This window comes from Cloeon dipterum, chromosome 1 (assembly GCF_949628265.1).
Source record: "Cloeon dipterum chromosome 1, ieCloDipt1.1, whole genome shotgun sequence".
Taxonomy (NCBI): Eukaryota; Metazoa; Arthropoda; class Insecta; order Ephemeroptera; family Baetidae; genus Cloeon; species Cloeon dipterum.
The window spans coordinates 2,162,739-2,187,827 of NC_088786.1; the positions used below are offsets into that span (position 1 = coordinate 2,162,739).

The 25,089-nt window shown below is 42.8% G+C and overlaps 3 protein-coding genes across 3 annotated transcripts in view; 1 reads left to right on the forward strand and 2 right to left on the reverse strand.

The window, feature by feature from the left end:
* Positions 1-25,089, forward strand: part of LOC135944481 (uncharacterized) — a 68,098-nt gene that overhangs the window by 4,353 nt on the left and 38,656 nt on the right. The gene's annotated exons all lie outside the window — the stretch shown is intronic.
* On the reverse strand, positions 14,566-16,610 carry LOC135948372 (facilitated trehalose transporter Tret1-2 homolog). Its single transcript, XM_065497601.1, has 6 exons — positions 16,357-16,610; positions 16,225-16,297; positions 16,033-16,168; positions 15,731-15,984; positions 15,272-15,674; positions 14,566-15,211 (listed from the first exon to the last, which is right to left on the reverse strand). Exons 1-6 carry the CDS (start codon positions 16,473-16,475, stop codon positions 14,616-14,618), a joined length of 1,581 nt encoding a protein of 526 aa, XP_065353673.1. The 5' UTR covers positions 16,476-16,610; the 3' UTR covers positions 14,566-14,615.
* Positions 16,661-19,194, reverse strand: LOC135948373 (facilitated trehalose transporter Tret1-2 homolog). The gene is made up of 6 exons (XM_065497602.1): positions 19,063-19,194; positions 18,940-19,015; positions 18,745-18,880; positions 18,222-18,475; positions 17,693-18,095; positions 16,661-17,448 (listed from the first exon to the last, which is right to left on the reverse strand). Exons 1-6 carry the CDS (start codon positions 19,092-19,094, stop codon positions 16,829-16,831), a joined length of 1,521 nt encoding a protein of 506 aa, XP_065353674.1. The 5' UTR covers positions 19,095-19,194; the 3' UTR covers positions 16,661-16,828.

Below are 25,089 nucleotides of genomic sequence, written 5' to 3' on the forward strand. Positions count from 1 at the left end.
TAGATTTCCGCATTTAAAAAAATCATAGCTAACCAGCTTTTTAACGCCTCTGAAATCGACCCAGAGTTTTTCGTCGCCCAGCTCGTTTGGATGGTTGACACATGTTCACGGAGCACGCTAGTCACGGTTGTAAAGAAGTGACCTGCGCGAGTGAGGACTTCGTGTGCAACTTCTGGGACTGTGATAAGAAAAATTTAGCTCTGTCTCGGACCGCCAACGCAAAAACGAGCAGTGAACATTGATCTCTGCCATACAAATTTCGTGAATTTCATCATAATAAATTTCAATAAAAACTACTCGATGCAAAACCAATATTGGACGTGCAATTTTCAATGCTTGTTATGAAAAATTTGGAAGCTATCAACATTTCCCTACAAGTGTTCCAAAGTCCGCACAACTTGAAAGAGGATGAATGAAAACTTGGCATGTGAGTGGGCAGAGAATTTACAGGAACACATCAACACACACGCTCATTCAATAGGGGCTATTTTGCGCATATTCAGTATTGAATTTTAATAGATTTTGCACGCACACATTTTAATGTCCATTGGTGAATGGTAGCTTTTCTTTGAACGGATTAATTAGTGTATCATTTGAAAATTACGCAAAGAGAACTTAACGAGCCAATTTGCGGTCGCAGATCCCTTTGACATAATAAATACAAATTTCGGCTGTTGAATTGATGTGCTGTTTACACGAAGGGAGTCTGTGTTTTCAGCTCGAAAGACAAAATCATCGTCAAAATCAGTGGTTGTGAGTTCGATTGGATGGCGAGCAGCAAACCGACGACGACTCTCTCACTCACTCGCTCGCTAGCTTTTTAATATCCTTGCAGCACAGGGCGTTTGGGCGAATGAATAAAACTCATTGAACATAAAAGTGACAGAGCTTTTACGAGAGCAGCGAGCGCGTGGCTATGTGCGCACACATTAATATTGGAAATTGCGCTGCGTCCATAAATATGGGGCGAATATATAGTAGCTTGTGCGTGTGCATGCTATTTTGAAAACATTATCTTCGCAACGCGCGCGCGTCTCTCGCTTTTATAACGACGAGAGACCGACAGAGCGACGATATAATTTGCGTCGCGCGCGCGCGCATTTTACGCCTTCGAGAGCATTAAAAAGGCACAAATAATTCTCGCGTGCGAGAAGATTCCTTTTCGTTCTTCACAGGCCGAAAATTGTGACGATAAATTTACTCGCACACTAATTCTCTCTCTCTCTTGTCTCGGGCTCGTTTGCATAATTTTACACGGGCCAACATGCCACATTCGTCTAGACTGTTGTCACAAAGCTGATTGAGCGACCTAGGGGTCACTCGTTGGCCACTGGCTGGGCACAATCGACAATTGTTCTTGTTCGGAAATCGATTTACAGGGAAACTTTCTTCTTTCCTCGTGCGCGCGTGTTATAAATTTCGGTCCCCGCGCGCTGACAAAATATATTTTCAATTTGCACGCTTGCCGATCGAGAGCGAGAACTTTTTAATTAATGTGCGTTCAAGTCTCTTTTAAAAAAGAGCGAAGCAATAAATTTTTACTGCTCTTTCCTTTTCCCTCTTGCCGGCCGGCCGGCCGACTGAAACAAACACCTTTCTGCACTTTTGTTCGGCCGGATTGGGAGAGATTGCGTTAAATAACTTTTTCCCGGTGCAAAAACACACGCATTCGTCGGCCGGCTAACGAGATTAAATTAAAGTCGGAGATAAATTCGCCCACGCGGCCACACACACACGCCGAACGAACATTTGCGTCGGGCGGTTCACATTAATGACGGCAATTATTGCGGGCGAAAAGGAGCGGAAATGAAGCCATCATGCGCTTTCGCGTGCGCCGGCCGACCAGGCCATTAACGTGCACTTTTCACGTGTCTCACACTCTCGCCTGCAGTTTTCCACGGCGCGCGGCGGGCATCAAAGTTTGACGGTGCGCTGGAATTAGTGCACTGTTAACTTGCTTTTTGGCACGTCCGCCCAGATGATGGCTCGTGTTCCGCTCATATTTCACGGTCAGCACAAATGTGCGCCAGCCGCTCTCCACCTCCACACCGTGCGCAGAGTGCACTTGCTACCAAATAGCATTCAATTGTTGGCGAATGTTTGAGTAAAAAGTCCCTTTTTTACTGTGGATGAGCTGCTTTGCTGTTTGTTAACTGATTGTTTAAGACTGGAGCGGAATTCGGCAAATATTGGCAACCTGCTCTACTAGCTGGTCGTGCAAATTGCATAGCAACCATTTTTGGAGAAATAAAATTCAGTAAAATCGCATTTCCAAAAAAGGGAACATCTATAAAATTCCAGTTATAAAAGAGCAAGCAATGTCTGCCCACGGGAAATCGTGAAAAGGAGAGTTTCCTTTACAAGCCACACAATTCGATGGATTACGACGAGAAAAGTTAAAAACATGGACAAAAGCCGTGTAAATTTTCAGCAAAATCAGAATTTCTATTGTAGCTTTGCTCAATTTCAATTATTCCACATTGCTTGTTACAGTAAAAAATATAGTGAAAAACTTTAACACAAAAAGGAGAATGGAGGTTTCGATCTGACAACAAGTCAGAAATCCTGTTACTCCCAATGCTATTCTCATGGCGGGGTAAAAGGATTTTCGGCCTACTGTTGGATCCCATTATCTCCTTTACGATCGGAATAAATTATTAAAGGAGGAAATTTTAAGCAACAAGGATGAAGCCCGCTTTGATTAAAATGTGGCACAACAATATAGTTTCTTCTTTTCCTCCAAACGTTTTCAATAGCATTTCTCAGAAATTAAACAGTGTATTAGAGTAGCGATTTAAAGGCCAAAACGTTCGAATATATTTAGCAACAATTTTCTCTAGTTTTAATTATGAAATCCAGGACCGAGGAACAATTAAATTTCAGAATATGCCCAATTTTTCGAAAAATTAAATGACATTTTTGCTTAATTTCGATCCCTTTCATCGAGATCTATGCAATGGTGAGCGAATTTGGAGGAAAAATTCCCTAAATTGTGAAATATTTTGTGGTTTTATAGTAGCGAGACAATGCTTGATTTGCACGCAAACTTTGAGCCGATTTACTCAAAAATTTAAATGGCATCCTGGGAAAGTTTGAGCTTATTCCCAATTTTCAGAGAGTACACATCAGGTAATTAGGGCTGTCCTTATTGGTCCGGAACTCGACAGTAAAAATTCTCTTTATTTGTGTGGATCTCGATAATGATGCTGATTGTTAAATTTGAAATAAATACGAGAGTGGAAATTCTGCGAGGCATTTTTACGACCGTGGCACACAAGAGAAGAGAAGCAAACCAAGCCAAGCCATTCGGATCAAACAGAGGCCTTTCTCAATAAACACCATTTATATGGAAGGTCTTCTCTTTCAATCCTGACCCCCATAGTACAAAAAGGATTTTTACTCTTCACCTGAAAAGATTCACTTTAAATGAAATTTGGTTTATGTTGCAAGTCACGCATCATTTTGAAACTATAGAAAAATAAAATTGGATTATCAGCAGTCGTAGCCTATTGGCAGACTATCCTAGAGTAACTTTCCAAATCTCTTTTCAACCCGCAAACATAAATTATTCCACCAATGAGCCGAATTTTAGAAACGAAATTTGATTCTTCGTCAGTTTTGAATTCCAATGGGAGTCTGTTAATTTCGTCTTATAAAAATTAAATATTAACACACCCCAATTAATTCCATTGAAGTTTGATTGATGCCTTGCCTGTGTCACTGCGGCTAGAGCCCCGAGTCAAACAATTTTCCAGTGCTTTGAAAAATTTCCTTCGTAAACCCAAATTTTACTCTTCTCTTGTGTCAAATACTCATGATATTGTTGTATGGTTATTTTTCTATATTGTATATTGTGTTTGCAATTTGCAATTAGATGGAATGTATTGTGAGAAGATCATCGCCTGAATGTATTACCATACTAAAATTCAAATAAAATGAATTGAATTATTGAGGCTATATTTATCTGTAATATTCTATAAAAATGATTTTCAAGATTTCTAGGGATTTGCGTAGTGAGTTGCTATTTAAAACTTGTTTATTCTCATCTAGTCCTAATAAAAATATATTACATTTCTTTGAATAACTAATTGATTGGCTAATTAGTATGTTTATCAACATTTAAAAATATCCTTTCGATCTATTCTAATGCGAATTTCCACGTATTCAGCAATGAGCCTCTTCAACACACATTTCAGTTTTTAACATTACATTCTTAGCATATTGTCAACCGGGCTCAAACACGCACAGAGACGAATCAGTACATTATTAAGCAGGCCCAGCATCGAAAAAATACCTGCTACTGACTTGTTGGTCAATTCTGAAATTATGGTGTAAAGATTGGAGATAAGTTTGTTTTGAGCGGAAGGGGGTTAATTATGCTCGGCAGAGGGGCAAAGTGCTCACGGGTCGCGTCTTGCGCCAATAAATATACGCGGTTAGCACGAGGAAGCACTCAAGACAAACAAAAAAGCCATTATGAATACCGCAGAGGGGTGCGCTCGCGTTGCATTGTTGACACTGTATAATTAATTCAAATGTGTGTAAGTGAAGTGGATTAGCGCGCCGCCGGGCACTTTTGCATATTCATGCCGCCGCCGCTCAAGACGCCAAAGTACTCTCGCCTCCTGAATAATTGTTCCCTTGTAATTGTTTGACATGCGAGCCTCTTCTTTTCCCCCGGCTTTTTTTGCCGCAGCTCACGCGCGCGCGGGTGGAATGGAGCCGTCATAAAAGCGGGCAGGCAGACGCCATTATCATTACACACGTGTCTGTCTGGCCAAGATGAATGGACACGAGAGATAACGCGCTGAACACTCTCATTGCGGCAATTTTTGCTGCAAAACGCGGCTTTGCGCACCGCTCGTGCGAAAAATTGCCACCAAAGATATACACGCGAATTAGGCACACATAGAGAGGGAGAGAGAGAGAGAGAGAGAGAGAGAGAGAGAGAGAGAGAGAGAGAGAGAGAGAGAGAGAGAGAGAGAGAGAGTGCTGTTGCTGTTGTTGTGTTGTGCTCGGCCATGAAAGATTGTCAAGTACATGAGTGCTGCTTTCGGGATTTGCCCTGCTCACGTATAAATGACCAAAGCTTTTCCCTTTTTGTCAGTTGCAAAAAGCACTTTGCCTGATTTCCCTATTAAGATCATTACCAGCTTCGTCCAGGTTTTATGTTTTGCCAGATTCAATTAAGCTGATTGAAAAATGATTTATTTTGCCTCTCTTTATCGATTTGAAGAATGAATAGAGCTGTGCAAATTCAATATAGTACTATTAATTACGTTATTACTGCAGAAATTTTCCTTTCTGTGCAAATAACATATTAACTTTCATCAATTTTCTGCAGGGGATGAATGCAACAATTTTATTAGTAGACAGAAAGACGGAATTAATGCACAGTGATGTTGAAATTTCACTCGTATTTTTAAATAAGTTCGTCTAATAATCTGAATATCATTATATATCTCGACTAGCTCACAATGATCGTGATATAGGTGATATAGAATACTTTGTTTTGAAAAGAAGCAATCTCGTTTAGCCTGTCGTGATGTGAACTAAGTTCGAAGAACGATCAATATTTATTAATCACTTTAAAAATCTTTTGAAATGCAGTAAATTTCATCTTGGTGAGAGACATATTTTAATGAGAAAGTCATTCGATAGATTTTTGGCTTTCCAAATAGTTTTTTAAGCTTTAATTATACCAAATTGCCGCATGTTCTGAAAGCTACATGATTGAATTTACATTTGCGTGGGTAGGCGTTTCCCAGAGATTAAAATACTGACAAAATAAAATTAGCAATATTTTCCTTCTATCAAAATATGAGCTAGGTCCGCCCACATTGTGGAAATTATTCCATTTTTGGTATTAACTCTGAATGCTTCAAAGCAACAATCATTTTAACCTTTTTGTTTAACATAATATCCAAGAAAATTAACTCACATGAACTATTGTCAGAATAACTTGTTTAGGAAGGCATAATAAATGTTTTTTTTACCAACCAGCTGCTTCGAATTCTTGTCCAAATAGACACAAGGCGGTTGTTTATCTCGCAAAGATGGGAGGAGGGAAGCGGGTTTGCGATGGTGCGCCACAGCCAAATTACGTCTGCGTTGGCGAGAAGAGCCCTTCGCAGACAAGCCAATTTTACTTTTAATGCTCGCAGTAATTATGTCGCAAAGCACAAGCACAGCGCCGAGATTTTAATTTACATTTTAAGCTGCCTTTTAGAAAGGCTTTCCAAGGGACGTACACGTCGCACATACCTGCGCTTTTCGATTTCACCGAGGTTTTAATTTAAAAAATGGTCCGCTGCTGCTTTTTGTTTCCGCTCAGGCATCTCGGGTTGCATAAATCCGCGCCAACCGAACGGCGCTTTCCTTCGGCAGACAATGGAAAAGCGGCCCTTCCGCTCGGGTCAGCAAAAGGGACGTCGCTGATGATGATGCCGCGAGAGGAATGAGAGAAAGGAAGCGGCCGTCACTTATCAAAATGATCTTCGTGTGCATGGGGTGCATAAATTTTTGCTCGCTCCGTTCGTTCATTCGTTCTTTCCGTTCCTTCTTTCCTTCGCTTGCTCGCTTTCGGCCAGACAATAATAAAAATAATAGCTGCCGCCGGCGTGCGTCGCTGCCGTGGAAAATAAACACGTCTTTGCGAGACAAAGAGGAAGCATGCATATAATGATAATATTTTGCTCCGGGACTCTGTGAAAGCGTGCAACTGTTTTTGGCAAGGCAAATTTCGCTCGCTTTTTATTCCACTTGAAAGAAGCGCGACCTCTTGTTTCACATACACACAAATGACACTGAGAAGAGTCTGTTCGCTTCTTCACATCTTTCCCGACCGGTTATCAATATTTTTGTGCTCGTGCATGCGTGTTTCATTATCCTCAAGAGAGCGCCGCCGGTTTGGTGCTTGACAACGCAAATACATACACTTGGTCCTTGACGAAAAAGCGATCTCTCCCTGCCACGCAATTACAAGGCGGCTCTTACATCTGCTGAAACACAAAAGTGCACTTCAAAAGCCGCGGGCTTTATTGCTGGAGAGCTCCGCTGTTTTTAATTTGCGTACCAAGATACTTCAAATTGACAATCGAGGTTTAAGCTACTTAATACTTATCGTTTTGCTGTTGATGTGGTTATTTTCCTTGTTTTATTTAGCCACTGAGACACTCTTGTCGTTCTGTACCCCCTTTCGTATTCTCATTGATTAAAAAGAGGGTCCAGCCAATTCAGATGAATTAATCAAACTTCTAACTGACAAATTCTTATTTTTATTTAATGTCGTTTTTGTGTCTTTCTCTCTGCGTTGATTTTCCAACTCGAAAACACGATCCATTACATAACGCGTACAGTACATAAAGTGCCGCCTTTGACGGACACGGTGGATGCACTATCTGCTAAATGGAGTCAGCTATAGACAGGTGTTGATGACGCGCTCAAAATTTATTGCAGCATCAGCGCTGAAAGTGTTTCCGAGGAAAATCAGAAAAGGATTTGCTGCCGGCTTTTAAAAAAGTGACCTGGTATAAATCTATCAGGAATTTTCATCTGCATGACAAATGCCGCGTCGTGTGGCAAAATATTTTCGACGGCATCAATCTTGGATGCACCCGCGGCAGGCAGCAGCAAAACAATAAAAGGGAGCGCAGAGAGGAAAACAATGCATAAATTTTGTGACCTTTTTTACGTCCTCGACATGTATAAAAATTCTATCGTCCAAAAATGAAAACAAACAAAATTTGGCCGGAGCCGAGTGGCTCGACAAGACTCTCTTTCTCTTCGGTATTTTTCTCCAACCCGCATATTCTTCATGCAAATTTTGTTTTTCGATGAAACCCAAGGGAAGAGGCGCGACGGCATCTTTTCCTGCCCTCTCCGGTCCGCAAAAACGAACTGATCTCTCTCTCTCTCTCTCTCTCTCTCTCTCTCTCTCTCTCTCTCTCTCTCTCTCTCTCTCTCTCTCCTCGGTGATACACTACTTGGTGTCTTTCTCTCTATCTCTCAACTTTCTAACCTCAGGCGCGGAGACACACCACGTAGTAATAAGCGGGCCTTGATATTGAGCACCGGCACATCATAAATTCATGAATGCCATTTTTGCCTTTCTTCGGTGACGAGCAACAGCCTTTGCTGCGGCTCGAGTGGCCACTCCTGGTCCCACGGGAAAGAAGAGCCCAATTTGCAGCCAAGGGGTACTCGCGCTCAAAACATAACACACGTTCCCATTTGCAATCAGACGCGATTTGTCACGCTTAAGGGCGGCTTAAAGCAAAGCCGGCCGGAGCGCGACCAACGAAAAGAGCTGCACCGCAATGCCAAGTTGGTCCAGAAAATATTGAGAGGCGGAGGAGAAGAAAGACTGTTGAAAATGCCGGAAACAAGAATGACACAAAAATTCACACAAAAAAAATTGTCAAAGCATTATATAAGACACAAGTAGGTCAGAGAGAATTTGTATTGTCAGTGGGTTCCAAACTCAAGACGGAACAGAGAATAATTAATATTTGAGCAGCACAGGGCCTCGAAAAGGAAATTCTATCCCCAAAGCAATTATTGCTGTTTGTCGCCCCAAACACGGAATTTTTCTGGAATTGCTCGACTGCGTTGAAACACGAAGAAAGGCAAGAATTCCAATTCGACGGCGCAAATTTGATGCCGAACGTCGTATCAAGTGTCAAATCGAATAGAGCCCATTATTGTGCGCGTGGCCGCCGAGTATATCACGTGGGCACGCCGGAATGACTCCATTATGGCGTGCAAGATGAGCAGATTACAATGCCAGATTGATTCCGACGCGTGCTCGGCGTGGTCAATTTTTCTTGCAGAAAAACACCCGATAGAGAGAGATTGGGGCTGCTTTGGCTGATGTCAAGATTCGCGCGCCACCCCTGCATCAAGCGAAAATTGCACCTGCTATGCGTGCTTCTTCCCTCCATCCCTTCCAGGGTTTTTGTGTTTATCAAACGGCAGCGACAGCATTCTCAAGTTCCTGCTGCATGTAGACGACAAAACTGAGTTGTTTTACTTCTCTTTGGAACAAAAGGATATTATGACCTGATCCGGGTGAATATATTGTGTTTCAAATAAAGATATTACGGTGAAGTAATGAGAAGAATCAGTGCACGATATCCAAACAAAAACATAATTATGATATCCTCTAAATCCAAACACTGAAAAATCATGTGTATCGCTCCCAGTTCTGTTTTTTCGCAAGATATTTGGTCAACTTCAATTCACCATTTTTCGAAGACTCAATCTACACTTAAAATTATTTACGTAAGTATGCGGCGGCGCCGTCTTTTAGTAGCTTCCAGCTCTAATGGATTGCCACATCTGGTAAATTCAGTCAGGAAATTATTTTTGGTGTCAGTAAAATCCATCAAATGATAGTCAGTATCTTAAATTTGTAGTGTTAAAATTTTTAAGCAGTAGAAAGAAAGCAAGGAATCATTCTAGCGCTTTTGTGGTGGCACCACTGTTGGTTATAAAATATTACAAAGAGCAGTTCATACATATTTCGTTCAAAAGCCCAAACTCTTGTTGTCTTTTCCTAACACTATAATATTAAAAGAAAGTTTGATCGTCTTAAACGGCTCTGTTTCAAGATTTTGCCAAACTCTGACAATCCCTTTGAATTAAACAAACTGCCGAAAGGATTGAATTTTTCGAAAACTTTAAAAGAACTAAACTCGCCGAATTCGTAGAAATGCAGACGTTGAGAATAATAATACGCACAAAAGCAAAGTTTGCAAAGTATTAGCGAGCAGCTCTTTCTGTGTCGCGCGCGCCCGCTCGTCAAATTAATATTTTGGTCCAAATCCGCGCGCACACGATAAAAAGGCGGCGGCGCCGTGTGCTTGGTCATAAATTTTAAATGTATTCCATGGCGTCGGTCGCAGTTTGGCGCGAGAACCAAAGTACAAATGAAGAAAGTCTGCTCTTCCAAGCCTATTATAAATTCTTTTTGACGTTTCGCGCAGTGTGCGGGCATGTTGTGTGTGGCTGTGCGTGCGACTGAAATATTCATTCTCCTAGCTCTGCCAACAAACACACACAAAGACAAAACAGCACCCACTTTCTTACACCCTTTGCCTCCAGAGTTCTGATTTCAGCAAAAAAATTCGCCGCCTTTTATGGGTAGAGTTTATAGTGTACATATACAATAGGGAATAAATTTCAGACGCTTGGCATGCCAGCCAAATTTATTCGAGACGAAATCAACAGAAATCACGGCCTGTTTTTAGATATTGGAGCTATCAACTGATCAAATGAATAGGGCAGGGAAAGAAGGCTTGAGGTTGATTTCATATTTTTATCATACCTTAAATATACATATTCTCTCTAGGAGTTGTTTTGAAACTTTGAATTTATAAAAATTGGAAAAAGTGAATTGACATTTGCGATTCTTTGGAAATTTTTGACAGTATTATTTCGAACAAAGGCTTAACACGTTTTGCATGGGTCAGAAGTTTAGTCAGTTTTAAACCACACTTCAAACATTTATATTTTAAATTTCACATATATAGGACGTTTTAAAAAACCCCACATCCAATTTTACACGTCCCCCGCACCGCGAGCAGAATTTTCAGTTGTGCGGTTGTTTATTTCGCAAAAGCATCTTGCCAGAGTACGCCGAAAGCACGCAATTTGAAGCGAGACTGAGAGCAGTATTGTTTTCGCAAATGGCAGCGGGAGAAACGAGAAGAAAAATTTGCGGCAGGCGCCAAGAGAAAGTGTGCTTGAACAAGTTCGTCTTCTTTTCCTCACGCGAATATTGAAGATTTTACTCTTCTCCCGAGTTGGCAGGGCCATTGTATCCCAAGTCAGAGGAAAATAAAGAGAAAAATGGCACGCGAGAAAAGGGAGGAGGTCGACATGCAAATTCGACGACGTGAAAGCCGCGCGGATTTTGGTCACTGATTGAAAACGGCTGACGTGATTGAATTCCCGCGGGCAACTTGTTGGTGCCTGCTATTTTTGAAGCTGACGTTAATCATTTTCGACCATTTTCATTCTCAGCGGAGGCGGAAAATACATTTTCTCGAGTTAGCTGCTTGCTTCTTCTCATCCGCGGCACTAGTGCACTTTAATGTTGTGAATTTTGCACGTATTTCGCGCATCCTGCTCTAATTCCGCGAACAGACGAGAGTAAGAAGTTCTCTCACCCGCGCACCCGGCGCGGAGAGTGCTTTTTTACATAATTTCTCATTTGTTACAAATAGACGAGTGTAGAAATCTTGCTTGGTGTCGTGATTACAAAATGCCGGCAGCTGCATTTTCATCTCATCTCGCGAATGTACACTCTAAACTACTTGCTACTTCATGCGTATCGTTCCAGATTTGTCTTTATTCACTTCAATTTTCCAGTTGCCCTTTTATGGATAGCATTTGTTCGAGAAAAAACTTTGATTGCGAAGAATATTCTGGGCTCCTTTTTTATTTAAAAAAGAAGGCCAAGTTTCTCTATTCTATTTTTGTTAAAATCCTATTCAACCTTACAATATTACTCCTCTACATTAAAGAAAAAGGAAGTTTTCATGCTGCACTAGAGCGAGGTACCTTAGGAATGCCCTGTTAATGCTGCTACTTACTCAACCGACTCTAATTTTCTCTCTCGGAAAACTTTCGCATCTCTCGCAATAGTTATAAATTTAAACGGCCGATGTAATAAATTAAATTTCATTCCATGGAACCTCTAACATTTGCTCTGCAGCAAGTTTAGAGCTTAAATTATTCACGCGCAACATCATGCTCAAGTAATAAAATAAAAAAATGCTCGCCTACTGGCACCGCATGAGTAACTTTTAATAGATTAACTCAAGTGAGGGGCGTCGATCGAATTGCTTTTCCTTTTTTGGGAGTATCGCTTCTCCAAAATGACTTTCAAAAAAGAATGCATAGCAAATCTATTTACTCTCTTATTCAGCAGGAACTCCACCCTCCGCCCGTCCCCACCGCCCCTCCCCTGTCATCAAATGATGAATGGGAATATTTAAGACCTGATCAATCTGATCAAAGTTGCTCCCGAAAACGTTTTCCCAGCAGCCGAACATGTACGAAAATTTCTTCCCTAAAGTGATTTCACTGCATCTCTGCGCATTGCTTGCTTTTCTTTCCGCCGGAATATTTCCCACTCTCGCGCGCGTCCCTTTTCTCCGCGCGACTCCCCCATATATTCCACCGGTTTTTGTTTCTGCGCGTAGGAATTTTTACTGGAGGCTGAGCAGGAAAGAGAAGAGAGAGCGCATCCTCTAAGTGAAGAAGCGTTTCCTTGTCAGATTTTATACTCGGAACAAGATATTGAGAGCTCGGGGAGTTAACGCACTTAAACTTATATCCTCGGAGAGCGCGCCTGACGCGATTGATTCAAATTGAAAAGTGCGTGGACCAAAAAGCGACACCGCCCGCCTAGCGAACATGCATAAATTTGCATTTTGCCGCTGACTTTTCCCTCTGCGCCCAGCTGCCGATCGCGACTTATTCCGAACACCCGCCGAGAGTAAATTCTGCGAACGTGCGCAAAGTTGCGCCTCAATTTTTACAGCTTCCAAGAGAGCGCGTCGCCCCTCTGTCGACGTGGTTTTGAATAAAATTTTCTGACGGTCCAGGTGTTGGTTATGATCATCATCTGAAAGTTATCTTGTTTAGCGACTTTAGCCAATCCAAGGAACTCCCTTCTAGTAATTCTGAGCTGGAACAAACTTTGAGCCTGTTGATTGTGAGTTTGGGAGAACTCTTTGATGATTACAAACATTTTAGTTTATTTTTTTTCAATAGAATATTTAACAAAATTTAAGTTATCTTTGTTATTCTACAGTAGAATTCTAACGTAATGATTTCCTTGTTTTCTTGAAGGCGGAAAATGCCGAACGTTTTTCTTTATTACGCTCCGCTAGTTTTGTTATGAAATATAAAGAAAATCACCGCACAACTATTCTGCTCAAGTCATCACTACAGTCTATCTACTCTCTGATTTGAAATGCATTCGTTTAAAATATACAAAAAGGTTTCCTCAATGACAGAGTTCTCCTCAAATTTTCATTTAACACAGACAGCCATTTGTAAATTTTCATCAATGTTGAAATTACCGTACTGACTTTTTCAATGTTTTCTTTCTACACAAAACTGTTTATTTGTAATTATTCCCTATGCTCTAATATATTAATTTGCCAAAACCTTACTGGTAAAAATGTTTATGTGAAAATAAACCAGTATTTAAAAGTGAAAAACTTGATGTTGAACAAATCATCCTATAGATATATATATATATATATATATATATATATATATATATATATATATATATATATATATATATTTCGCAGAAACAAAAAAGGCTCATTACGTTCAAAGCGAAATAAGCATTACGCCGTTGATTGTGAGTGAAAACCGCTTCCCTAATTACAACGCGTTTGACTCGGTTATCCAATTAAGCACGGCCGCGAGGTGCGGCTTTTTGCGCCACGCGGTCAATCTCTTTTGAACTGGCCGCCTCTAAGGCTCTTATCAAAAGGCAGAAAACTGCTCTACATTCACGTCTTTCGCTGCGAAATGCGTGCGAGCCTATTTTGGCGCTGCGCTAACGAACCACCGCTGTTAACTGCTTTGCAAAGATTCCGCTTTTATTCACTACGCGAGCTGCATTAGCTCAAAGGAACGAGCGTAGGTGTGCTTGCTTGTGTTTCCCCTTTTCTTACATTTCTTTTTCGGAGAAGGCATAATGCGCGCAGCGAGATGATTCTTGTTATGTCGTTGGCGCAAGATAGAGAGAGAAAGAGAGCGATGTACGAGCAAGGAAGGGGGCGAATAAACTTTTATGACATTACCCTAAGAATAAAAGCTTGGAGCGCACATTTTTTATATTGGTCTCCCTAATACTTTCGCAGCTCTTTTTTGATGTACGGTCATCTGTGTAAAAGTTCGCCGCGTGGCTAGCTGCGCGCGCCCCAAAATAAAATCTGAATAATGGCACACACTGTTTGCCGCCGGCCTCTTTTAAGTGCGTTCGCAACGAAACTTACTGCTCCCGGAGTTAATTACGTTTCTAATTTATTCGCTCGTTACTGAACTGCCGGCAAATGTTGCGGCAAACCTCAGCGAGTGGATGTTGATGCGCTCCTCCAGGCTTAATTAAATGCTCTCTGTGCTTCCATATGGGAAAAATTGGAGCCGGGGGAGCAGCGTCGGTTGACAGTGGAAATCAATTTTGCCAGAGATTGTTGAAAACCAGAGGAAATGAGGCGTGGAATCAGGCCTTTCGCATAAAGCTCTGCTTATTACAGTCAATCAATGACGCGCCAGATTCATAGGGCACGAGCGTGTAAGCGAGCGGATGCTTTTAGAGTAATTGAAATTCAACAAAAGTGCCGGCCGGCAAAGCCAGCCGAGTTTGCCGATTTTTTCTATGATAAAAAGCGAACCATATGTGCTACCGAGAGTAACACATGAGTGGTTTTAGTCGGCGATCCTTTCAATAATACCCTGCTCTCGTGTTTTGCCACTATGGATTTGCCGTGATGTGGTGCAGCGTGAAAATCACACCGTTAAAACAGATCTACGTTTTAATTTGATTATTCATTTATTGATAAATACACATTCACTTGTGCTTTCTAATAAACTCCATTGCTGCGGGCCTTTTTGAAGTAGCTCTCGATCTGCAAAAGCGTCCGACCTCTCGTTTCGGGCAGCAAGATGAAGAGAATGACCGAGCCGACTGCCACGTTGCATCCGTAAAACCAGAAAGTACCGTGGAAACCCAGATTCTCGAGCAAGAACGGAAAAGACTTGACTGCGGCGAACAACAGCGAGTGCGCGAAGCACACGGTAATTCCGCCTAGCAAGCCGCGAATCCTGGCCGGGTAAATTTCCCCAGTGAGCACCCACGGAATGAGCAGGTAGCCCAGCGAGTAGCTAATGTAGAAGGAAACAAGGCAGAAAATGGGCAGGTGACGCCACAGCCAGTCGTCCGATGCGACCGCGATCGTGTTCAGGTAATTGTGCGTGGCCAGGCTGAGCACTGCGGCACCTGACGCGACTCCGGACGCGATCGTCATCGTGCGCCGGTCGCAAATGGTCATCAGGTAGCAGCCGATCACGTTGCAAAATAGCCTGAGCACCGCGAAACCCACCGCAGCCTGGTCGGCGTCCACCTGCGCGCCGGTGCTCTCGATGATTTGCACGTTGTAAAACGTCAGCACGGCGATACCTGCGCGAGTGATTAATTTAATTAACAACTATTTTATTCCGGAATTTTCTGAAACATTACCCGAAAATTGGTACGTGTAGAAGAAAAAAGTGACGAGCGCCAGGGGCTTGAGGGCGGACGGCTGCTTCAACTCGGCCCACTTGCTCGTGGGCCCCGCGTCGTCAGTTACTCCTCCCAAGTGCGCCAGTTCTTGGTCGATTTCCTGTGCCGAGCTCTCGGGATCCCTGACCCACTGCAGGGCAGCTCGGGCCTCGTTGCGCCGTTTTTGGGTCAGGTACCAGGTGGGCGTCTCGGGGAGGAAAATTATTTGCAAGAAGACGGCCGACAAAGGTATCCCGGCGCTGAGGAAGGCGACGTAAGGCCAGTAGAACAAGGCGCCCAGGGAGTAGCCTATCAGGACCCCGAGGGAGATGGCGAGTGAGGCTAGCGAGGTCAAGGTGCCTCGCCGGTACGGAGTTGACGTCTTAATGGAAACAGTAATAATAATCGCGTCAATGTTAGAATGCATTTCGATTTTACCTCGCTTGTGTAGACCCTCGCGCTGCCAGCCGCTATTCCGGTGCCGAAGCCTTGCAGCATTCTCCCGCAGTAAATTATGTACAGGGTTAGATCGTTGGACACGTGCGAGGTGGCGAGTCCCGCGAATCCCACCGACAGCCATCCGAGAACGCAGGGAACCGAGAGGAAAACGAGCGCGTACTTGCGACCTCGCTGGTCCATTAGGTACGCACCGAACAGACAGCCGGGCGGGGTGGCGAGGGACGCGATGCTCGCTGCACGCACTCTTTACATTCGAGATCATTTCAAACTTGTCATTATACCTATCCACGAGGCTTGGTCGTCGTTAATGCGGAGAATCGAGTCTGCAGCCTTCATTTCGGGCAGAGTCATTGCAGAGAAGGAAAACATCAGGCCAAGATGGATCACCGCTAAATTGGCTACTACGGCGGCTCGAATCTATAATTTTTATTTTGTTTTTTGCACGATTAGGTCAAAAAGTCTTAAAAGATTACCTCTCTGAAAGATGAGCGAGAAGTGTTTCGTTGAATCCCTTTTGAAATAAAGGCATCTGATTCACTTGGATGCCTGTATGCAAACGTTAACGTAATTTGCTTGAATACGTCGAAGAATATTTTATAACTTACTTTTTCCCGTCGGCGCCAAAGGAGACCCTTCTCTCCTCACAATTCATTTTCAAGTGAGCCGAGCTCTCAGAAAACAACTCGGGATCGTGTAGAAAAGTGCCATGAGCTTGTAGAGACATTAATTTACCTTGTAGGCGGCACAGCGGTGCGGCACACTTATCTCTTTTTTCAGCAAATTTGTATGTATTAGTATCATCAGTTAGCTTTAGCTGTAAGTAGTGCTTCTTTAATGGGTTTGCGCCATCCTTGCCTGAAAATTAATTTAACGGCGCGAACATTTTGTTGATCAGAAAAAAACGATCTATTACGATAACTTATTGCATAATCTTTAATCAACATCCGCCTAGTAACATGCCGTTGCCGAAACGAGATAAAAGCTTTGTTGCTCTGAAACCGCAGTTTGAGCATTTACAAATAATATTGCCGTAAAAATTCAATACATAAAAATCAGTGTTTTGTTGGCGGTCGCTTATCATGCAACCTGCTGCGGCGGCGGCGGCGTGCTCACGTGCGGCACTTTCTTGAAGCTGCTCTCTATCTGCAGCAGCGTCCTACCACGCGTCTCAGGCAGCAGGATAAACAGGATGATCGAACCGAACGCCACGGTGCATCCATAAAAGCAGAACGAGCCATGAAAGCCAACATTCTCCATCAGATAGGGGAACGATTTTACCGCGGCGAATAAAAAGGAATGCGCAAAACAAGTCGTAATTCCGCCAAGCAGACCGCGGATTTTGGCAGGATAAATTTCGCCCGTGAGCACCCACGGAACCAGCAGATAGCCCATCGAGTAGCTGACGTAGAAGGATACAATGCTGAAAATGGGCAGGTAGCGCCACAGCCAGCCCTCCGACTCGACGACGCCCGTCGCGTCCAGGTAGTGGTGCGCGCCGAGAGACAGCATGGCGGTCCCTGAGGCCACCCCTGACGCGATTGTCAGAAAGCGGCGGCCGCAGAAGGTCAGCAGGTAGCAGCCGATGACGTTGAACACCAGCCGAACCACTCCAAAGCAAACGGCGGCCACGCTGCTGTCCACATTGGCGCCGGTGCTCTCCACAATTTGCACGTTGTAGAACGTGAGCACGCTGATGCCTGTCCGAAATTAGAGCAACTCTATTAACAAGTCGCAATCCGGAAATTTTTTTACATTTTTTCCCATTTATTAAATTGATATTTGGTCCAATCGCCGCCAGCAACCAGAAAGTATATGAAAATTTATTTCCTTTTTCTTTTATCTCGCTGAGAAATTGTGATTTAAAAAATTACTCCTGTTTATTAGATATGGAACATAAATTAAGTTATATTCGAGGGGACAATGACAGTTTATTTAACCTACCTGAAAACTGATACGTGAAGAAATAGAAAATGACGAGTGCGAGTGGTTTGAGGGACGACGCCTTGCTCAGCTCGTGCCAATTGCTGTGCGTGCCGTCGCTCTCGAGCACTCCTCCCAGGTGAGCCAGCTCGGCGTCGACCTTCTCGGCCGGCAGGGCGGGGTCCCTGACCTTCTGAAGGGCCAGACGAGCCTCGGCGCAGCGCTTCTTGGTGAGGTACCAGGTGGGCGACTCCGGGAGGTAAATCAGCGTCAAGGTGACCGAGGCGAGCGGAATCAGGGCAGACAGGACGGCGACGAGGGGCCAGTAGAAGAGAGCGCCCAGCGAATAGCCTATCAGCACCCCCGTCGAGACGCCGAGGGAGGCGAGCGCCGTCAGCGTGCCGCGCAGACGAGGCGTCGAAATCTGAAATTCAGCGTAATCAGTCGGACGAATCGATATCAAAACACACACACACACACACACACACACATTCGGGTTAAAAAGCCGAGGGTGGGGAAAAACGTTAAGAGCTTTTTAATGGTAGACTACCTCGCTCGTGTAAATCCTCGAAGCTCCAGCCACAATGCCGGTGCCAAATCCCTTCAGCATTCTGCCACAGTAAATTATGTTTAGAGCGAAATCGTTAGACACGTGAGGGGCGACGAAACCCGCCGCTCCGACCGATAGCCAGCCCAGGATACAGGGAATCGACAGAAAAACCAGAGCAAATTTGCGCCCAAACCGGTCCATGATGAATGCGCCGAAGAGACAGCCTGCTGGCGTGGCAAAAGATGCGATGCTCGCTGCGGGAATCAATGCCAGAATTATAATGGAGCCTGCTTTCATGGGTGGCAGAAATAAAAAATAAAAAACCACGCCGTCAGTGTATACAATTTTCAATAGAACACTTTGCCAACTAGAGAGGCAAATGATTCATTGCTGACAGTAAAAATTTCCCAAATAATGCGCAGAGGCCAAATCTTTTGCGGTTTGCATTCATTTCCAAAGGTTAATCTCACAAAACATGAGACAAGCCTCTTCTAACAACCTACAAGCAATTAATTTTTAATACCAATCCAAGATGCTTGCTCAGTTGTTATTTTGATGACTGAATCGTCCGCCAACATCTCAGGAAGTGCCATCGCAGAAAATGAAAACATCATTCCGGGGTGAATGACAGCCAAGTTGGCAACAAACGCAGCACGAATCTGTCATCTCATACGAGAAACGATTAAAAATATATAGTATCCAAAAATAATTACGAAACCTCTCGGTACGAAGAGATTTTTTTCTTTCCCAATCTCTCCCTCGATCTGCACAACGTGTGCAACTCAGTGCTCTTCCTAAAAATGGATATATTTAAACTTACATGAAATAATAAATTACTAACTCGCTGTAGTCCTTGCTGCCGATCAAATCCATTTCCCAGGGAGAAATCTGTGCGCCTGTGTGTTGCCTGAGGTCTCGCGAGACTGACGGCGTCCCTTCCGCACAACGTGCCAATTTTATGGTAGAAAATCGTCTGACCTTGTGAGCAATTAGTGAATTCGTTACCCCCAACTAGTAAATTTATTACCTTTTATCAGCACGTTTTAAGTGAAAAACAAACTCGACTCTTGTTCCCTCCCGAAGCGCGGCGACGCGACGGCAAAGAGGTTTTTTTTATCGCATTTGACATTTTATATTGTCTCTTAATTTTCTTGTTCCTGATTTCGGCATTTTCCGACTGGGCTTCAAAGCGAAAAACAGACTAAATCAGACAGATTTACTAATTTAAAAAGCCAACTGTCACGGTACAAAGGATTTATTTTGGAAGCGACGCAAGATAAACGAACGAATTGTATTTGCAAGCGATCAAAGGAGCGCCGCTTGCGCGGGGGCGAGCAAAGCGGACTGATATGCACGCCAATTAAATTTGCCATTTGCCTTCATACTAAAATTCCGTCCATGCATATAGCGATGCCCAACCTGAAAATGACAAGCTTTTAAAAATAAAATTTTATATCGTTTGTATTTATTTATAAGTTGATCCCAAATGTGTTTCAAAGTCATTCAATGATATGATCATGTTGTAGGTTTTTAAAAAGCACTCAGCTACCACATAAAAGAGCTGAGTATGATTGAGTGCAATTATATTAACAATTTAGATTTTTATCCGATTTTTCCCAACGCAGTGAGGCACAAAAAGATGGCTAATATATTCTATGCAAATCTCCTTTGTAATTGAGATTTTTAAAATCCCCTTTTCAACTTGATAAAAGTGAGCGAACGCTCCAACCGCGCAGTTTAAATATTTGTCTTTGCCAAGCAAAACACTGCATGTGTCGCACAAAGGACATTTTAGGTCCCTTAAATCAAATATTCAAACTGAAAAATGAGATATGATTTACAGAACTCATATCAATACTACTTGAAAGGTTTGCTGTGTTGCGTCAGTGAAGAAGATTCGTTTGGCTGCATTTGTGTCTGCCCACTGTGAAGGGATACACGCTCGAAAACCACGGTAATTCCAGAAGCTGAGTGAACGATCACGGAAGCACTCGCAGGTGAACGATTTGCGACACTACGTGACCTGAATCTGACTGTGTGTCGAGCAAGCCTATTTGTTTCTCGAGTTTTATTAAATCCATTGTGGTCTGCTTCTACTACGTGTGTGTGTGTGTTGGCGGAAAAACAATATTGCCTCTCGAGAGTGTATAAATATTGCAATATCGCTCTTGTGTTTTGCATTTTTCTGCACATCGCTCTGCTCTGCTCTGCTCGGCGGTCTGTGGTCATGCCCAATGCTTATTCAACCGTGCTCGAGATAAAATTATTCCCATTTCAAACTCAACTCGGTTCGTTCTTGAACAAAGTGTGGTTTGCTGCAGTCCGTGTTGATACTGGGAAATTGTTAATTGGAGCAAACCATTGAATGATTCTAAAACGAGCCGTAATTGAATATTTTTTCCTCCATCATCAAAAGCTGTATCATTTTGCAAAGAAAATATAGACGCAAAATGACTTTTCCATTCATGGCCTTTGGAGCAAAATATGAAAATAAATGAACAGTGGGCTGGAAAATGATAACAATTAATTGCGCAGGGATGGAGAAAACGATACAGCGTATCGCTTTTGCGATGCAGAGCAGCCGCAAAAGTGGAGGCAGAGCGCTTTCAAAAATCACAAAGAGCAACGCCGGCGGGGAGACAAATTGCTGCGACAGGTCGCTTTGCTTTTTATGCCCAAACTGCGACACGAGAGAGCACCTAAAATAAATAAATGGATCAGAGAGAGTGGCGGAAGCGGCAAAAGTCTTTCAAATCCCGTGTACGCGCGTGCAAGAAGAAGGCTGAGTCATTTTTCAGATACCTGCACACGCAGAATCTTGCCGGCCTGCATTATCTGCCGTCTCAGGGATGATTCAAAAGCAATTTGGCCCGCTTTTTAACGTCCATAAAACAAAGAGCGGCTTTTAAACGTCATAAAAATGAAAAACAATTTCCCCTGCGCCGAGCCAGTATAAACATAAATCTTGGAGCGCGACGTTTTTTGACGGCCCGAATTTAAAGTTCCGTTCCGAGAAGAAACACTAAGTCCTTTTTCCGCCTTACATACTCAAAGGTGCAGACAGCATATCAGCGTTAAGTGTCTTGCGCGCACAGGCCCGAGAGTGAACGAGCGCTGCAGTGTGTCAGATTAATTTCACTCTTCCTCAGCCGGAAATTTAATTACACCTGCAGCAATTATGCCAAGCACGCCGTATCTTGAGTGTTTTGAGCTGCTACTGCGTAACTGTGCTATTAATCTCAACTAAACACCAACGAGTCTGACTTCCATCAACTTCATTGTTTTTTTATACCTTTGATAACCTTGAACTTTTTAATTTCAATCATTTTGTTTGCAATAATGAATGAAAACAAACCTAGACTTTCGAGTGCCAAAATAAATGAGAAAATATTAACACTCGTATCAGACTATGGGCATAAAAACGAAATGTAGGAATTGAAGCATGGGACATTGGGTACGCCGACATAAACTCTCTCTCTCTCTCTCTCTCTCTCTCTCTCTCTCTCTCTCTCTCTCTCTCTCTCTCTCTCTCTCTCTCTCTACTTAAGGATTTTTTTAAATTTTTTTGCAAAGCGAATTGGGAAATTATCTGGTCAAATACATAGTTTTTGCTCTCAATAATGAGCTTTGCAAAGCTCATTAAATATGTGAGAGAGCAAATAAACCAGATTGTTATTCGCTCTTTCGTGAAAAGCGAAAAGCAAAGTCTCAAAATTCGCCAAAAGTCTTTGTGCTTCCATGACAAACCGTATATTAACTGACTCTCGTATAAATCGATCTACATTCTGCTACCGATCGGACTTTTTGGTGCCTACTTTTGCTATATAATCACAGAAACACATTAACAGTTGATTTAAATCCATCTAATTCACCAGTTGCATAAGACCTTAGTTTTCGAAGCCACCAACAGATGGCGCCACCATATTCTTTCTTAATAAATTTAATTTTAAGACACTTCCACTGCGATTTTCAAATTCAAAATAATTTTTATTCTATTAATCCGAAATATGTACAGGTGCGATTTTGGAATACGTTGAAATATACATACAAAACTGCGCAGAAGGTGCCGACATGCGCGTTGCATCAGCCAATCAGCGTCGAGGATTTTTCAAATAGGGCCTTTGATGCTTTGACGATTTGCGTCATTTCCCTCGCAATTAAAATGAAATTTTAATTTGTTTCCACGATTGTAGATCGATTGACCAACTCCATGGCTGCAAGCAGAATGGTAGGCGATTTACACGAGAGGACTTTTACTCTGCTTGTATCTCTTTCAGGTCTCTAATTATTGCAAACGATGTAGAATTTACACGCTTTTCTTCAGTGTCAAGAGAAATTAAAGGAGCTCTTTGGTTAGGAGAGATTTTTGAGGAAACACTGAGGATTCAGAGAGATAAGAGGGAATTCGAGTTATTCTCTTGACAGAAGTCAACATTCGCCGCGCAAAAAATGGTTTTAAGGAGCAGATTCAGTGTCATCGTCATCTCAATTTACACAAAATGACTTCCGCTCCACTGTACGCTCTTTCTCTCCGCGCTTGAGCGGCAAACTCAAGAGATACAAACTTTTGGAAATCTCGCCGGCGCGACTTAAGTGGGCGAAATTGCAAAAAACGGCGCGTCGGCACACAGCATCTTTAATCAACGCGCCGAGTGCAAAGTTGAAATCCGCCGAGTAATTGGCACTTGCAGACGTCATAATTAAACTTTCTCGGAGAAATGTTGCTCTCGACGAGTTTTTCAATTTCGTGCCCAAAAGTTGCGGCTCGTAAACAAAATAGTCGACGAGGCCAAGTTGCATACTTTTCTGCGCGCCGGGCCTGACAGTTTGTCTTCTTCCACGCAACGATCAAAACTTGCCGCTCATACATATTTTCGTCGCAATATTTGTGCACACCCAACTTTTCCAGTTGTATATATCATTCGGCTGTCAGACAAATATTTGCCGGCTTTAAAAAGCCAGCCGCTCGCGCGGCCGCCGCACTTTTTACGACTGTGCGTGCCTCCCGGCCGGTGTCAATTTTGAGAGCGAATCCGCCCAAATTTGTTCTTGCCTGCACACACACACACACGTATTGCTGCTTTTTCGAGGGCTTTCCGCAGGCAAGCCGTTCGATTGGAAACACTGCCGAAATGACTTTTGATGAGCCATTCAAAATGTTTCCGCTGCCTTCTGATTTCGACACGAAAACAAGCTGTCGATTTTCCCAGGGCGAATCGAGAAACGGGTAAAAATCACACGTGGAATCAGAGCTTGCTTCTAGCTGCCGACGCACGACGATGACTATTACGGCTCGCTCTCCACATTAGTCGGCGCATTAATGCAGATATATGGACACGTGCTGGAGAGCCATAAATTTAATGCGATTTAAAAGTTGGTCATTGAAAGCGAGCCGTTAGCAGGCTCTTTCTCTAATCGATTTTGCATCAAGGCAGATATTTACGGGGCCCAGAGAGAGATGTTCGCCAATGATTCGTGCGTCCCGTCAATGACTTAATAATGAGAGCATTAATAAATTTATTACACGTGAAGCCGCACGCACGGAAGCGGCAGATAGACGGGAGATGGATAATGCATGCGAGAAAAGTGGTCGCCGCGCTCCATTCAAATTAGTCAGTCCGAGGATGATTTATGGACCGTGAGTATATTCATTATTGAGTGCCAGCCGATCACGAGAGGGAAACTCACTCGCCCGCCACCACCAGATTAGAATCGTAGAATAATATTCCGCCATTCGCTTTGCTACTTTTCATCAATTCGTCACTCTAATTTGAGCAGAGAACATGGATAAAATATTTTAAGAATAAATTCATTCCTGTTGTTACGGCAAGGACCAATCTGTAACCAATTTTTGTAAAAAAAATGAGGCAATATAGAAAAGTTATAGTTAAAGACCGTCTTTGACGAATTTTCTGAGCACACCAATCGATTCTTGAGGGTCGAATTAGGTAGAGTGAATATTTTTTCCGACCAAAAAGTCCAGCGCGACGTGCGAACTTTTTTTCCCGCCAAAACAAGATGAATGCGAGAAGTGCGCATGCGTGAAAGCTGGTTTGAGCACTTGCAGAGAGACCCCCTGTACGAATGACTTCTTTGTCCGATCCAGCCAGCTCTGACGCATACGCACTTCTCGCATTCATATTGTTTTGGCGGGAAAAAAAGTTCTACTTGTGCTACGCACGTCGCGCTCGACTTTTTGGTCGGAAAAATGTCCACTTTTACTAATTCGACCCTCAAGAATTGATTGCAGTGCTCAGAAACTTCGACAAAGATGGTATTTAAATAAACACAAGTTCCTATAAATTATTTAATGAACTGCATTCCCAAGATCATTTTTTATTACAAAAAATAGTGCAAAACATCAGAAACAGGTGCGTTATTGTTAATTTGATAAATTTCCTTAAATTTGTCTTGAAATACTAATTTAGATTGTAAGTGTTATTTATGAAACAAAAGTTTCGAAAGTTTGAATTGGGGGTGCCCGTAGGTTGATTGGTCAAACAGTAAAAAAGGTTCAATATAATTAAAACCAGGCTTCATCCTTGTTGTCAAAAAAGAAATCCGTCGTTTTTATTCCTCGACTAGTTCCGACGTCATCACATACGTCCTATTTGGTTTTAATTATATTGAACATGAAAACAACCTCGAGTGGTTGCACTTTTCAATTAGTAAAAAAGGTCCCTGCCTTGCAAATTGTTCCAGCTCCATCAAAAATATACTGAATTATACTGTCGATTTTATTAAGATTTCATGTAACGTTATTTTCCAGGAATTGTTGCCAATTAATTTCAAAATTATCATCGGGTATTTGGAGTGGTATGGAATGTAATTGGAGAGGCACCACTCTCCTCTTCAGAGCTCAATTTAT